Raw genomic sequence first — 16,879 nt, forward strand, 5'->3', positions numbered from 1 at the left:
AAGCCTGCTTCAAACTCCCACAACCCCTAAGACTCAACAAAGTCCACACTCTGGTAAAAAAAAAAGCAGGTCCTGAGCTGGCTGCTCTCCACCTCTAGGGACAATCAAGAATGCAATCTGAGGGGTCTCTGCTCCCCACCCCAGCCCACCCGTGACCTCGCAGCCCAGGGAAGTGCCCCTATCCCCTTGCACACTGCTCAACCCCAGTGTTTAGTGGTTTGGGTCAGGAGTGTCAGTTTTTATTTATAGAGGAGTGTGGACTCAGTGTTGATTAACTTATTATATTGGATTGGCCAAAAAGTTCGTCCGGATTTTTCCATAAGATGGCACGGAAAACCCGAACGAACTTTTTGGCCAAGCCGATAGTAAATGTCTCCCAATTGCTGTGCATCATGAAAGTAATACCGTGTAATACTCAGTGAGTTGCATTCTTACCCACCATCCCAGAAGCCAAATGCCCAGTAGTTCAGCCCATCTGTACTGCAGTAAGACATCCTGGGGCATTGTACAACCCCAAAGACCCTTCTGCTGCATCTCTCTAAAGCACGGCTTACAAATACCCTATCAGATCACTTATATGTGGAATCTCAAATATGACACAAGTGAACTTATCTACAAAACAGAAACAGACTCACAGGCATAGAGAACAGCCTTGTGGTTGCCAAGGGGGAGGGGGGTGGGGGAGGGATGGATTGGGAGTTTGGGGTTAGCAGATGCAAACTAGTATATATAGAATGGATAAACAAGGTCCTACTGTAGAGCACAGGGAACTATATTCAGTATCCTGTGATAAACCATAACGGAAAAGAATACGAAAAAGAATGTATAAGTGAATCACTTTGCTGTACAGCAGAAATAAACGTAACATTATAAAATCAGCTATACTTCAATAAAATAAGTTTAAAAAAAAATAAAGCATGTCGTACACCTGAAACTAACACAACATTGTAAATCAACTATACCCCAATAAAATTTTTTTAAATACAGCATGTCTTAGGTAACATTAACATTTAACATTTTAAAACAATATCTGAATTCTTTGAAAGCTGGCCTATCCCACAGATGAACATTAGATCATCCAAACAGCCTGTCTCCAACATGCCAAAGAGCAGGATGGTTATTTATTATATAACCAGTACTGTACCTTGCTGAATACTAAACTATCTCAGCTCCCCACGTTTCGTGAAGGCAGAGAACAATCTTTTTCATAAGACCCGAAGTCAGAACTCGGTAAGTACCTGCCTCCTGCTAGAGCCCACAGGAGTCTATGGATTAGGGCTTAGATTCAGGCAAAGGAGAAGCACCTTCTCTCTGCAAGAAGAGCTGGCTCAGGGGGCTCTCTGGAGGCACCAGCTCCAAGGGACGGTGGCCTTCAGCATCCCTGGCCTGGGTGTCTGCTCCAAAGTCCATGAGCAGGCAGGCCAGCTCGCCACTGGACGCCCTGGCCACCGCGTGCAGAGGGGAATCCAGCCCCCGGCCTTGGTTCACGCTCGCTCCTAAACAGTCACGAGAACAACAGAGTCAGAGTCAGCAGAGTGCAAGCGCCCCCTTCTCAAAGCACTGCACCTCAAAATTCCCTAACAAAAGGGCGTCCATAGCAGGCACAGTAGTTCTCCTGAGAAAACAGGAGACGACTTGATTCCATTGAATAATATGGAGAAAATGCCACTTGACAGTGTGACTGAACGTACCACGGGAGCTCTGTGACATATGAGGTTGGAAAGCTTGCCTTTGAGCACTCCACACAGGTGTGACACATGCAAGAAGAATCCTGGTGGCATGAAAGCTGCACATTCATTATTAACGGAGCCCAAATATTAGCCGGTACAGGCCGGAGGTGAGGCTAGATGGTGAAATCTCACCTATGGCGATTATCCACATTTACACGCCGAGCAACTGCCGTGAGGTTTAAACCAGAGACTTGGGACCCTGTGATGTGGACTGTGAAGGGCAATCCATTATGGCAGCATTGTCTAGATTGGGGTGGCCAATCCCAAGATCACGGGGGAGAGGGCAAAGCCCTCCTCTTCGGGGATAAGGTAGAATTCGAGGACCACCCCCACCCAGTTCCATCCTTACACTCTCAGCAAATCCCTACCCCAGTCCAGATGCTGGTTCCCGCTGTGATGTGTGGGGACATAGGACTTTGCCTGGGCTGCTGTCCCTCTAGTAAAATGGGAATCTATGTCCAGTCAACAAATGTTAACTGAATTGTTCTTGTATTGGTCTTGGCTTTGTGAGGGGTGGCAAACATGGCCCTTTCCTGACTAGGAGCTTAAAATCCACCTAGGGTAATAGAAAAAAGAGAGGGAGAGAAGGAGAGAGAGAACCACTCTCCTAATTCATGGTAATGGCTGTCAAGTGAGTAGAAGGCAATGGGAACTGTAAGAGCATTCAGTGCAGGGCAAGATTACTGGGTTTTTAAAGAATAACCAGGACTCAAATAATTAAAGAGGTGTTGAAGTGGTATCCCAAGTGTTGAAGAAGGGGCTGGATAACAGCAGGAAGGTGAAAAAGAATGATGCGACCTACGACTTTTCAAAAATATAATATTTACAATGGACTAAAACTGGGGCAAGTTCTATTTCCAAATCAAAGAGAACTGGTGAAGGCGGCCCCAAACCTGAAGATTCAGCCCTAATCCAGCAGCTGTGCAAGTTACTCAGGGCCTAATAGTATCAATGGCCAGACGGAGGGAGGAGAAACTAAGAATCACTGAGGACCATCCTGGGAGATGTCATCATCATTATCATTACTATTCTCATTACAAGTGAGAGAACTGAAGTTGAAACAGTTTAAACTAATTCCCCGCAGAAACACAGTCAATATGAACTCCGATCCCGTGCGACTCCATTGCCCGCGCTCTTTCCTCTGCTACAATAGAAAGAGCTTTCGGAGACCTTTAATTTGTTTTTCATTTACTTTCCTTGTTATGTTTTGCTTTTGGTTTTACCTGATTCCAGAAGCTTCTTGGCACAGGCCACCTGCAGGTTTTCACAAGCCAAATATAACGGGGTGCCCAGGTGGCTGATGTTACGGTCAACGTCGCCCCCATGAGCCACAAGAGACTCAATGCACTCCACGTGGCCTGCAGCCCAAAGAGGGAGAAAACAGTTACAGCACAAATTCTCGTAGCTAGGGAAACCACCTCGCCCATGTTTTGTGTGCTTAAATTTTCCAACAACTTCTCCAGCGACCAAAAGCTATTTCCTCTATTCAGAATAGGGAATGATCTTCAACACTGTCACCAGTTAATGGGTTGACTATAAGATGGCACCTGTAGCTCTGGGTGGAACTCCACTTGAGTTTACCAGCCACGGTAAGCAACGAGCAGCCAGCCACCTTTTTCAATTGTTGGTGGCTCTGTAATCAGTCTGATTATCGAAATCAAAGTGAGCGCTGAGGAGAGATATGAAACAACAGGGACTAAAGGTGGACATGGAGAAGAAAGGGCACAGAGCGGACCGTGGAACAGGGAAGGAAAGTTACAACCTCACCAAGGGCAGGCCCTGGGACAAACAGGCCACGGTGGGCACAGGCGAGGCTTAGAAGAAGGTGCCAAATCCAGTGTGAGTGAGGCCCAGTGTGGCCAGCTAGGTTTGGTGAAAGCGGAACCACTCTTCCTTGGTCTAGGACATCATACTTGAAACATTGCTCCTTTGCATCTATCTTGTTATACCATTTTAGCTCTATGTGTCCAGTGAATATGATAACATGTCTCCTCGTGAAGAAATGCCAGTGCTTTGGGAGATAATTATAAAACGGGTGGATCCTGGGGCTGCTGTAAAGATGAGGGGAAGCTATTTTGTGAAGCCACTGTGGAAATAGCCCTCGGGGCAAGGTACGGTCATCATGATGGCAAGGAGGAGGAGAAATATCAGAGAAAAGCAAAACTTACAATTTTATTTTTTGTCTCAGTGTTAAGAATAGCAGGAAAACTGTGACTTTACAAAAAGAATTATCCCGGATGAATAAGTTCTGGGGATCTAATATACAGCATGGTGACTACAGTTAATAATATACTGGGCTTCCCTGGTGGCGCAGTGGTTGGGAGTCCGCCTGCCGATGCAGGGGACACGGGTTCGTGCCCCGGTCCGGGAAGATCCCACATGCCGCGGAGCGGCTGGGCCCGTGAGCCATGGCCGCTGAGCCTGCGCGTCCGGAGCCTGTGCTCCGCAACGGGAGAGGCCACAACAGTGAGAGGCCCGTGTACAGCAAAAAATAATAATAAAAAAATAATAATAATATATATACTGTACTTTAAATTTGCTACAGGAATAGATCTTAAATGTTCTCACCACAAAAAAAGGTAACTGTATGAGGCAATGGCTGTGTTAATTAACTTGACTACGGTTATCCTTTCACAATGTATACGTATATCAAGTTATCACACTGTACACCTTAAATATATACAATCTTATTTGTCAATTATACCTCAACAAACATGGGGATGGGGAGACTTACCCCAAACTGTATATAACATCTTATATTTCCAAAAATTGAAAGTTTGTTTCACTTAGCAAACTTAGGTGGCCCTGAGACAATATTCTTTAAGGCCTTAAAACAGAAGACTATAATTTGTTTTATAAAATGACTTGACTTTACGGGGTCATGGGTTCAACAACACATTCCACACATTCTGATGGATAGTCTATTATATGCCAGGCCCTGTTCCGGAAACACAGCAGTGAACAATATTCCAAATGTTCTAAAAGGGTTCTTCTCAAACTTACTTGCATCATCAATCACCTGGAGGGCTTGTTAAACAAAGCACAGATGGCTGGACCCCACCCCCAAAGTTACTGATTCACTGGGTCTGGAATGGGGCCCAAGAATCTGCATTTGCGTGCCAGGTCAGGCTGACGCTTCTGGTCCCAGGATCCACACATTGAGAACAACTTCTCCATATACCTCCTTTTCCCTCGTCCCTTCCACAATAAGGTGTCCCTTGGAGGAGGGGGTGGAAAACTTAAATTCTCAGCAGATTTACCTCTCTTAGCAGCTTCGTGCATGGGGGACGCCAGATCACTCTCAGGGTGGGGACTGGCTCCATGCTGCAGAAGCAAATTCACGCAGTCCAGGCTGCCGCTGACACAAGCATTAAACAAGGGAGTATGCCAGTCTGTGGTAACACCATTCACCTAGAAAGAAAAGCTCCAGCGTGAAGGCGGGCAGTGGGGTGTCCTGGATTCAGACCTAAGCTCCACCATTTTCAAGCTATTATTTCACTTGTCTGAGCCTTAAATTCCACAGCTAAAAAATGGGGACAAAAAATAACAGATTCCCCAAGGTTGTTGTGAAAAACCGGATGAGGTATAGAATGTAATGCCAAGAACGTTCCCAGACCAGGGATTGAACCCGTGCCCCCTGCAGCGGGAGCGCGCAGTCCTAACCACTGGACGGCCAGGAAATTCCCACTAATCACCTTATTGTAAACATGCCATCCTAGACCCATCCCACACCAATCCAATTTCCCCACAGAAGTTAGAGTAACCTTTTAAAATTGTTAATGTATTATTTTTTTTTTAATTTAAAAATATCACTTTCGGGACTTCCCTGGTGACACAGTGGTTGGGGGTCCACCTGCCGATGCAGGGGACATGGGTTCGATCTCTGGTCCGGGAAGATCTCACACGCTGCGGAGCAACTAAGCCCATGCGCCACAGCTACTGAGCCTGCACTCTAGAGCCCGCGAGCCACAACTACTGAGCCCGTAAGCCACAACTACTGAGCCCGTGTGGCACAACTACTGAAGTCCACGCGCCTAGAGCCCGTGCTCCACAGCAAGAGAAGCCACCACAATGAGAAGCTCGCGCACCGCAACAAAGAGTAGCCCCCGCTCGCCACAACTAGAGAAAGCCCATGCACAGCAACGAAGACCCAACACAGCCAAAAATAAATAAATTTAAAAACATCACTTTCATCCAAATATAGAGTGAACACAAGCCAAAGATTTTATTCAGCTCATTCATTAATGAGGGAACCAGTAAAATGGCAAGGATGGCTAAAAGGAGAATTTATATAGTCAGTCAGTGCAATGCTGAAATAAATTTGCTAATAGATACAAAACTGGTTAATATCCTATAGGGCCATAAAACTATAATCGTTGGGCTATCTTTTCTAACACTGGAAATCAGACTGAAACTTACAAGTTAACATCTAACTTCACAGTGTTTGGGCTATAATTGAATGGCAAAGAGCAAAGGCAAATGCACATGCACTTTCCTCTATCAAGGAATTCTTTGGTGAACCTGTTAAACGATGATACTGTGAAGACAGGGACGTCATTCTCAGGCCCTATTTCCACGCAAGGCCAGAACTAGTGATGCATGAAAGATGTCCAGGGTGCAAAGTTTAAGGAGACACTCGCTCCCAGGGTTACAAAAGTGCTGAACGACCCTGCGAGTGAGCAGAGTTTAGAGTTTGCACCCCAGGCTCCTTTCTCGCCTCTGCTTAGTCCTGGGCCTGTTTCCAAGTTTGGGGTAAGTTTTCTTAAGCAAAATATAAACCTCTTGATGCACTCATCTATGGCTCTCAGCTGCTCTCACGACAAAGCCCATTTTCTTGGCCTGGTCGGCAAGCTTGTTTGTGTTCTGACCCCTCTCACCTGCTCTACTCTGCTGCCATAAGGAATTATTTTTTTCAGTTTTTTAAAAATTTATTTATTTTATATATTTTTGGCTGTGTTGGGTCTTCGTTGCTGCGCGGGCTTTCTCTAGTTGCAGCGAGCGGGGGCTACTCTTCGTTGCGGTGCACAGGCTTCTCATTGCGGTGGCTTCTCTAGTGGCGGAGTACGGGCTATAGGCGCGCGGGCTCAGTAGTTGTGGCTCGCAGGCTCTAGAGCGCAGGCTCAGTAGTTGTGCACATGGGCTTAGTTGCTCCGCGGCATGTGCGATCTTCCCGGACCAGGGCTCGAACCCGTGTCCCCTGCATTGGCAGGCGGATTCTTAACCACTGCACCACCAGGGAGGTCTCTAAGGAATGATTTGAAGGAACGATTTGAAGCCCCCACTTTCACTTCTAGGCCTTTGCGTTTGTTGTTCACAGGGGGTGGGAAGTCCATCATTTCCCCCAACCCCCTGTTGAGCTGACTAACTCCAACAGGTCCTTTAGGTTTCAACTGTAACGTCATTTCCTGTAGGAAGCATCTCTTGACTCCCCCTCTCCATCAGAAATAAATGGGTTAGGAACACTTGTACGTGTTCCCAACAATCCCCTTACTATTAATACTTATTACATTGTAGTGGTTTGCAAAATATGGCCACAGATTCTCTGCCCAGGATGCATATCCCTTTGCAGAGTGGCTTAGTAACTCCTCCCATCCCAAGACGGAGACTATATCTTTTCAATCCTTGAATCTGGGCTTGCCCACATGAATTGCTTTGGTCAGTGGGACAGTTAACAAGTGTGACGCAAAGCAGAGAGCTTGCCCTCTGTTGCTGCTCTTGGAATCCCTGCTACCATGTGAACAGGCCCGGGTCGCCTGCTAAAGGATGAGAGACCACGTAGAGATTTTCTGTCTCTCCAGACCTCCCAGCCATCCCAGCCATCCCAGCCAAGGTCATCATGAAGTAGCCTGCCCCAGCCCATCTATCAGCTAGCCTGAAATGCCTCAGTAAGCCCAGCTGAGGTTAGCTGAAGCAGCCAGACCAGACGAGCTGTCCAGAGAACACAAGGAACTGTGAGATCAATGGCTACTGTCTTAAGTCATTAAGTCAGGGCGGTTTGTTACACAGAAGAAACTCACAGATAAAAACAGCTATTGTAATTGCCTGCTGTGGCTGAGATACTATGCGTTAAACAAACTCATTTCCTCTCTCTTGGGCGCAGAGGCATACTACACTTGCCCTCCTCCCTGGCAGTTAGACATGGCCTGAATTCTGGCCAATGGGATACGAGCAAAAGTGACATATGTCACTGCCAAGACTGGCCCTTAAAAAGCTTCCATTCACAACCCTCCGTGTCGTTTCCCCTTCTAGCCATCTAGCATGCAGCACACGTGGGAGCCACTTGTTGAAGACAGTGGGGCAACAGGATGAAAGGAGCCTGCGTCCTTGAATCACCCTCGGAAAACAGCCACCCAACTGGGAACACCCACACTGGATTCTGAGTTGAACAAGAAATAAACTTTTATTATATGAGGCTACTGAGATTTCAGGGTTTATCTTTTGAAGCAGTTAGTGTTACATGCCGCCATTTACCTGTTTATCTGGTCGTCTCCTCATTTAGTTTAGAAGTTCCTGAAAATCTTTATCTAGAGTTAGGCACATAATAAATGCTCAGTACAGACTGGTTGAGAAAAGATGAGAAACCCATACAGAATTTCCTGATCAGATTTTCCCATCACTCCTGAGCAAGAGGGTACTTAAGTTAATGGAAGATCTACTGGTCCCTGCTTTCAAATGCAATGATTTCGTATCTTCCTTCTCTAGAATCTCATTATGTCATCCCGATTCCCATTCTCCAAATAATAATCACATGCCTTATCCCTCTCAGTCCTCACAATACCACAAAATATGCTACATAATTTTTTTTGGTATTTTCCCTGTTTGTTTTTTTTTCTCATATATAGACTCTAAAGCTTACAGGCTAAGTAACCTGTCCAAGTTTCCAATGTTAGTAAATGGTAGAGATGGTCTGGAACCATTATTCAGGTCTTATGGAGACAAACGTTATGTGTTTTCTACAATACGTCACTACCTTCCAGCCACAGAAATGAAGGCAGAAATCTAACAGTTATTTATTAATAGTGACAGTCAAAGAAAATGATAGATAGTCAGACCATGACTTTCTAGCTAAAAATGCAGTATTTCATCTACCACTAAAGTAAATAAGCTTAATAGACATAATACTTTTGAAAAAGAAAAACCTTCATATTTCAAATCAGGCTAATCAAAAACGCTAGAAAGTATTCAGAAGGGATAGAAATCGTCATTTTTCAGTCATGGTGTCTAAGGTGTGATTTGAGCTGCACTTACCTGAGCTCCATGCTTTAATAAAATGTTTGCACAGGAGGGATGACCTCCGAGACAGGCTTCATGGAGCGGGGACACACGATCTGCCGTGACGAGGTTCACGAGCCACCCCTGGAGGAGGGGAAATGGGCAGAGTAAGGGATGCAAAGCAACAGTTCTGTAGGATTGGGTTTCAGTCATGAAGTCAGTACAAGACAATTCTTTTAAAAGTTGACCTGGCTCACCTATGATAAACCATAATGGAAAAGAAGATTAAAAAAAGAATGTATATATATATATATTAATATATATATATAACTGAATCACTTTGCTGTACAGCAGAAATTAACAAACACAACATTATAAATCAATTATACATCAATTTAAAAATTTACAAAAATAGTTAATCTGGCTCATAAAAAAGAATGAAATAATGCCATTTGCAGCAACATGGATGGACCCAGAGATTAGCATACTAAGCAAAGTAAGTCAGACAGAGAAAGAAATACCATACGATACCACTTATATATGGAATATAAAATAGGATACAAATGGACTTATCTACGAAACAGAAACAGACTCAGAGAACTATTACAGACTTGTGGCTGCCAAGGGGGAGGGGACTGAGGAAGGGATGGATTGGGAGTTTGGGACTAATAGATGCAAACTATTATATATAGGATGGATAAACAACAAGGTTCTACTGTAGAGCACAGGGAACTATATTCAATATCCTGTGATAAACCATAATGGAAAAGAACATATAAAAGAATGTATATATATATGTGTAACTGAATCACTTTGCTGTATAGCAGAAATTAACACAATGCTGTAAATCAACTATACCTCAATTAAAAAATAAAATAAAAATAAAAAAATAAAACCCCAACAACTTAAAAAAAAAAGTTAACCTGGCTCAGAATCTGACAGTACACTAAGGTGTTGACAGTGATGTAAAAAAAGAAACAAAAAAAGGAAGCATCATACTGCTGGCGGGGGTGTAAAATTATACAAGCACTCAGGATAACAGTTTGACAGTATCTATTAGAGTTGATGACACACATACCTATGACCTAGCCATGTGACTCTTAGGTGTACACACTCAAGACTGACTTTCAACTTGCTCTCACTCTCTCCTGTCCTCTCACTTATTGGCTCATTGTTTTGATGAGGGCCATGACAAGGAACTTAGGGCAGTCTCCAGGCAACAGCCAGCCAGGAATTGAAGCTTTTAGTCAAAAAACCCAGAAGGGGGCTTCCCCGGTGGCGCAGTGGTTGAGAATCCAATGCAGGGGACACGGGTTCGATCTGGTCCAGGAAGATCCCACATGCCGTGGAGCAACTAAGCTCGTGTGCCACAACTACTGAGACTGCGCTCTAGAGCCCGTGAGCCACAACTACTGAGCTCGCGTGCCGCAACTACTGAAGCGCACGTGCCGCAACTAAAGAAGCCCACGCGCCTAGAGCCCGTGCTCCACAATGAGAGAAGCCACTGCAATGAGAAGCCCGCGCACCACAGCAAAGAGGAGCCCCCGCTCGCCACAACTAGAGAAAGCCCACGCGCAGCACCGAAGACCCAACACAGCCAAAAATAAATAAATAAATAAAATAAATTTTTTAAAAAAGATAAAAGAAAAAGGGCAGTTTCTAGTGTGTGTTTAAAAAAAAAAAAAACCCAGAAGGAACTGAATCTTGCCAACAGCCATGTAAGAGAATTTGGACTGAGGTCCATCCTTAGTCAAGCCTCAAGATGCCTGAAGTTCTGGTCCACACTCTTATAACTGCAGATTCATAAGTGTCCCTGACCCAGCTAAACTGTGTCTAGATTCCTGACCCATAGACACTGGGAACCAATACATGTCTGTTACATTAAGCCGCTAAGTTCGGGATTTCTTATATACCTACAGGTATATATAAGAAATACGTATACGTATTTCTTATATACGTACAGGTATATATGAGCGCACTCCAATGGCCCTGGACTAACACAGGCCAAAGCATTAGGCGAACCTCCACAGACTGAGAGGCAGAAAGTCCCGAGGCTGAGGAGCAATCACCTTCTCACTCTAGCACGCTAGGGCTGAAGAAGCAAGAAAGTGTCTGAAAGGCCCTGGGATTCTTCATCCTCTGGGAAAATGTGCTCTCCAGGAGATGGATCACGAGCCCAACCCAAGCCAAACATCAAAGAGCTCCAGGAGAGGCTCCACAGACGCCCCCCGATCTTGGACCATATCATCTATCCCTAACAGGAAGAAATCAGGTACAATAAAAGTTCTTTTCCTTAGGCCATGTCAATTAAGAGCACGGATAGTTTAATTAACATCTTGGTAATATATTATACCTTTTCTTCCCAGAAGAGTTTAAATTTGCCTAAAATCATTCCAATAAATTACTTCACTCACCATCATTCCTAACATACATTCTTCTACTTCCGTGGACATGTACAAGTCAGCCCCCTAGTCATGCTGTCCTTTGGACTTCTACCCTCTGACTGGCAAGCTCGTGCATTTTGAGATACACCTGGACATACACCTGAGTCTACAGGATCTCAAACGCAGAGCCTTTTTAGGTGGGTCTGCAAAGGGGTTCTGGGAGACTCAAAATCATCTGCTTAAAAATTAAAATTCCAATATCCTTTATACTACTTTGTCATCCCAGCTCTGCTGTTTGCAGGGAGGGATAGGACTGTATCTTCCCTTCCTTCATAACCTCAAAGTCCATCTGTATTCAGTAAATGCTTCCTGACCCTCTGACTCGAGAAGAATTCGAGTTACAGCATTTATTCCCTTCACAAGCACTGCCCATGGACTTCACAGTGTGGCATCTGCTGTCTTATTATTGTCATTATTATTTTATTACAGGCATCCCCTCAAAGATCTGTTCTCAAATCCTTTTTTTCCCCACTCTCAATGTTCTATATTTGTCCAATCTCTTCCCCACACACTGCCAGAGGACACAAGAAATTCACAGCAAAATGTTAACTGCATTTTTCGCTGTGCAACAGATCCTGAGCTGAAAGAAGGCTGTCCTTTAAAGGAATTCTTTATTGTGTTCTGTTAACTGCAGTCACCACTGCTATTTCTAAATCATCATTTAGGTGCTTATACATAAATCCAGGTAAATGAAAATGGAAAAGAGGAATTATTCACAGTACTAAAGTGTTCACCACTCATTACACATTCACATTACAACGAAGTTCCTTTAAATTAAGTTTCCCTTTGCAAACTGCGGACTGTATTTATAGGTACAAGTACGACTTTAAATGAACGGTGGCATTTTGTTTGAATTATTGACAAGGCTGAATCATATACTATTATAAGGCAAATTCTAACCCGTTACTTCAGAGAGGGTCCAATCTACAGTGGGTTCTCAGTTAAAAAAATGAATAGCTTATCTTTAATTGTTCTATCATCACTTGTCTGTCCCCTAGTCTCAGCCTATATTCAGAAGCTCTTTCTGATGGGTCCTTGGGGTTGTATAATATCAGGGCACCCATGGGTGACAAAGTGCTTAGTACCTGGCAACTTTCTGTCCCAGCCCCAAATCATATGCCTACCCGGGCTGAACCAACTGACTACAAGAAACTGAGGCTTTATCCTTTGTCCTTCCCACAGTTATCACTTCCTTCTCTACACTCAGCAGAAAAGAAAATCATGAACACCTATGGTACTCACGTTCATCAGAACACATCACTTCCTTCCTACTTTACCAAGGTCAAAGCCATCTGATGTGAGAACTTTCTACATTCCCTTTCTCCCCACACCTAAAATCTCTCTGCATCCCTCCAGTCTTCTTTTCTCCCATTGCTCCTTTCTTTGAAGAAGAAATACATGAGTGCAGTCCAATAGCCCATGACTGCACCCGGGCCCCCCCAGCTCCCGCCACACCTGTGACATTCCTTCATCCACCTTCTCACATGCGTCCCCTGCTCTCTCGAGATACACTTTCTTTTTGCTTTCAAAGTCTCCCCATCCCTCAGTCCTGACCCTCGGCCAACCATCCATCCATGTGCTTCTTCCCTTTGCTGCCCCCTCCTTTTTTTTTTTTTTTTTTTTTTGAAAATAGTCTATCCCCATCGTCTCTACTTTTACCCCTTCTCTCATTTTCTACCAACACAATCCTGCTGATACTGCTTTTAAAGACCATCTGTGACTTCCGGAAACCAGTTTGCACTGCTCTGTCCCCCACCTCCTTCCACCTCTAAATTTGCCACATGTTCATCCTGACCTCGTGAAACCTCTGCCCTGGCTTCTAAAACAGAGTTCTACCTGGAATTATCTCCGACCTCTGACTGCCTTTTTTTCTGTCTCTTTCACTAACTCTGTCCTTTTCATCCTTAATCTCCTAATGCAGGCATTTCCTCCAGGATTTGCCCTCAAATCCTTTTCTTTTTCTCTCATATATTATACATGGCTTTCAAATGTAAATCTCGGGACTTCCCTGGTGGCGCAGTGGTTAAGAATCCGCCTGCCAATGCAGGGGACACGGGTTCGAGCCCTGGTCTGGGAAGATCCCACATGCTGCGGAGCAACTAATCCCGTGTGCCACAACTACTGAAGCCCGCGCACCTAGAGCCCACGTTCTGCAACAAGAGAAGCCACCACGATGAGAAGCCCATGCACTGCAACAAAGACCCAATGCAGCCATAAATAAATTTATTTATTTTTAAAAATAAAAAGTCTGACTCTCCATCCCCAGTACATGTTGCTAATTCCCTGCTAAGACATAACCACCCAGAGACCCAGCTCACCACATAAATTCAGCCTTTGCCAACCAAGCTCCCCTGAAAGGAGCTCCTTGTCTTGCCAGACCCGATTCTCTGAGTGGTGCCACTATCTTCGTTTCATACCTAGGACTGAGACCTCAGAGAGAGGATAGCAGAGTGATTCCCGAGTTCAAATGCTGGTACCGTCACCTAACAAGCAGTGTGACCTTGCGCCAGCTACTTCCCTCTTGAAGCTTCAATTTCCATCTGTAAAATGGGGACAATTTCACCTACCCTACAGATTGTTATGAAGACTAAAAAATGAGGTATGCAAAATGCTTAGCGCTCGGTAACTTCTAGGCAGTTATTATCTGAGATTTCTTTTCATTCTTTATTACTTAGCCTTCAACGTGCTGCCACATCCTAAAGGTCCGATGTTTCAGATGCTCAGGATCGTTCCTAGTATCTACACCCTGAGAGCGGCTTAGCTCTTTAAAGATTGCAGGGAGCAGCATAAAACGTTTTATTCAAGAAACAGAAAAGCCAGTCCTTACCCGCTGCATGCAGTGGGACTCTACTGGGAAGGTTTATAGGGTTGTGCATTCAAATCTCCAGAGGAGCTTTAAAAAAAAAAAGGCCAGATACCCAGGCTGCATCTCAGAGCAACTGCAGTACCATCAAAGGTAGTCGACAGAGATGCAAAGGCAATTAAATAGAAAAAGGTTAGAGTGTTTAGCAATGGTGCCAGGACAAAGGGACATCAATATACAACAAAAACATGAATCTTGACCAACACCTCACACCTTGTACAAAATTGAACAAAATGGATTATAGACATAAATGTAAAATTAGAAAACTTTTAGAAGAAAATATTTGTGACCTTGGCCATATGTGGTCTTTTTTTCTGGCCTCTCTATTCTGTTTCATTCATCTATCTTATCTTCATTATCACCTGGTCTTGATTTTAGTAAGTTCTTATATTTTTGTCCCTCCCAGAATGACATACAAATGGAATCATATAGTGTATAAAATATGAGTATGCCTTGCTTCGCTTAGAATGAAGAATGTCTTTGAGATTCATTAAAAAAAAAAAAAAAGGTAGTTGAATTCAGGCGTCAGCATTTTTAGGAACCCCTACCCGATCCCAGCCCAAGGGGATCCTAATGGGCACCAAATTAAGGGCACAAGATGCCCAAAGGCTGCCTTAATTGCTTCCCGCTGGCCTAACAAATTGTCATTGCTTTTTAAAAAATAAATTACTATTGAAGTGCAACAGATATAAAGAAAGGTTCATAGATCCTTAATGTAAACCTCAGTGAATTATCACAAAGAAAATCTATCTGCGTAATCACTGTACAGGTAAAGGGAGAAAGGAAAAAAATTACCAGAAACCTATGTATGTCCTACCCGAATTACTACCCACCTCTCATCGGCAAAGGCATATAGAATACTAACATCATAGAATCGTTTTCCTTGGTTTTGAACGTTATATTAATTGAACCATGAAGTATGTATTTTTGTGTTTGCTCAGCTACTTTCACTTACCTGTTTTTTCAAATTCATCCATTTTCATTGCTGTATAGGGTTCCACTGAGTAATATACCAAAATATATGTACCCATCTTACTTTTGATGGACACTTAGGCTGTTTTCAAGGTGTTTTTTTTTTGCTGTTATGAATAAGGCTGCTATGAATATACCTGTACGTGTCTTTTGATGAACACGTGTATACATATCTGTTGCATATAAACCTAGAAATGAAACTGCGGGGTTGTAGCATAGAGATATTTTTAGCTTTAGTAGATATTCCTTAACAATTTCCCAAAGTGGTTTATACAAATTTATACTCCCACCAGCAATGTATGATAGTTCCAGTTGCTCCACACTCTTGCTGACACTTGGTGTTTTCTGTCTTTCCAAATTTAATCCTTCTCATGGGAGGAACTGGTAATATAATTTCTTATTCATAATTTAAATTACTCCAATTACTATTAGCACAGGTTGATATATTTACTGAACATCTGAATATCCTCTTTTATGAAATACCAGTCCAAGTCTTTTGCTGATTTTTCTGTTAGGTTGCCAATCTTTTTTGTATTGATTTTAGGCTAAGAATATGAGTTCTTTGTGAGATATATATATAGCACAAATATTTTCTCATGTGTGGCTTGACTCATTGCTTTCAAAAATACTACCTTTGATGAACAAGCCCTTAACTTTAATCAAATCCAACCTATCAGTCTTTTTGTTCCTTTCCACATACTCTTTTTTTTTTTAAGATGTTGGGGGTAGGAGTTTATTAATTAATTAATTTATTTTTGCTGTGTTCGGTCTTCATTTCTGTGCCAGGGCTTTCTCTAGTTGTGGCAAGCAGGGGCCACTCTTCATCGCGGTGTGCGGGCCCGTCACTATCGCGGCCTCTCTTGTTGCGGAGCACAGGCTCCAGACGCGCAGGCTCAGTAGTTGTGGCTCACGGGTCTAGTTGCTCCGCGGCATGTGGGATCTTCCTGGACCAGGGCTCGAACCCGTGTCCCCTGCATCGGCAGGCAGATTCTCAATGGCCTTTTTAAAAAAATTCCTGGGCTTCCCTGGTGGCGCAGTGGTTAAGAATCTGTCTGCCATTGCAGGGGACACGGGTTCAAGCCCTGGTCTGGGAAGATCCCACATGCCGCAGAGCAACTAAGCCCGTGCGCCACAACTACTGAGCCTGCGTGCCTGGAGCCCGTGCTCCGCAACAAGAGAAGCCACCGCAAGGAGAAGCCCACGCACCGCAACGAAGAGTAGCCCCCGCTCGCCGCAACTAGAGAAAGCCTGTGCACAGCAATGAAGACCCAATGCAGCTAGAAATAAGTGAAATAAATAAATTTATTTTTAAAAAAATCCCTGAATGTACTGGTCCTACAGGAGCTTAAAAAATACCAATGCATGAAGCCTGCCCTAGGCTAAATCAGAATATCTACAGTGAAGCCCAGGCATTGTTATTTTTTTTTAAATCTCACATTATTTTAATGTGAAGTCTCGGTGAAGAATAATTAGCTACAGTTTCAGTTTCTCCCTTCTTGGACCAAGTGAGAATTATTTTTTGTAATTTTCTTTTCTCTTTGTTATAGCCGTTTGAATGTTTGGTCTTACTCGCCTTACTAAAATATGTTTGTTTAGTTTAGCAGGAGCGTTTTCCAGTATGCTTTGATCACCTGAAGCGCTATGTAGATTGTAATAAG

At 43.7% G+C, this 16,879-nt stretch overlaps 1 protein-coding gene across 1 annotated transcript in view; it reads right to left on the bottom strand.

The window, feature by feature from the left end:
- ASB9 (ankyrin repeat and SOCS box containing 9) overlaps nt 1–16,879 on the bottom strand; it is a gene marked incomplete at its 3' end in the record, with an annotated part of 32,526 nt that overhangs the window by 5,025 nt on the left and 10,622 nt on the right. The window contains exons 3-6 of the mRNA XM_079911112.1: nt 8,979–9,086; nt 4,991–5,141; nt 2,954–3,088; nt 1,305–1,496 (exon numbers count right to left, since the gene is read on the bottom strand). Of these exons, the coding sequence (XP_079767238.1) occupies nt 1,305–1,496; nt 2,954–3,088; nt 4,991–5,141; nt 8,979–9,086 (586 nt within the window). The remainder of the gene's footprint in view (nt 1–1,304; nt 1,497–2,953; nt 3,089–4,990; nt 5,142–8,978; nt 9,087–16,879) is intronic.

The sequence above is a fragment of the Stenella coeruleoalba genome, assembly GCF_951394435.1.
Source record: "Stenella coeruleoalba genome assembly, chromosome: X".
Taxonomy (NCBI): domain Eukaryota; kingdom Metazoa; phylum Chordata; class Mammalia; order Artiodactyla; family Delphinidae; genus Stenella; species Stenella coeruleoalba.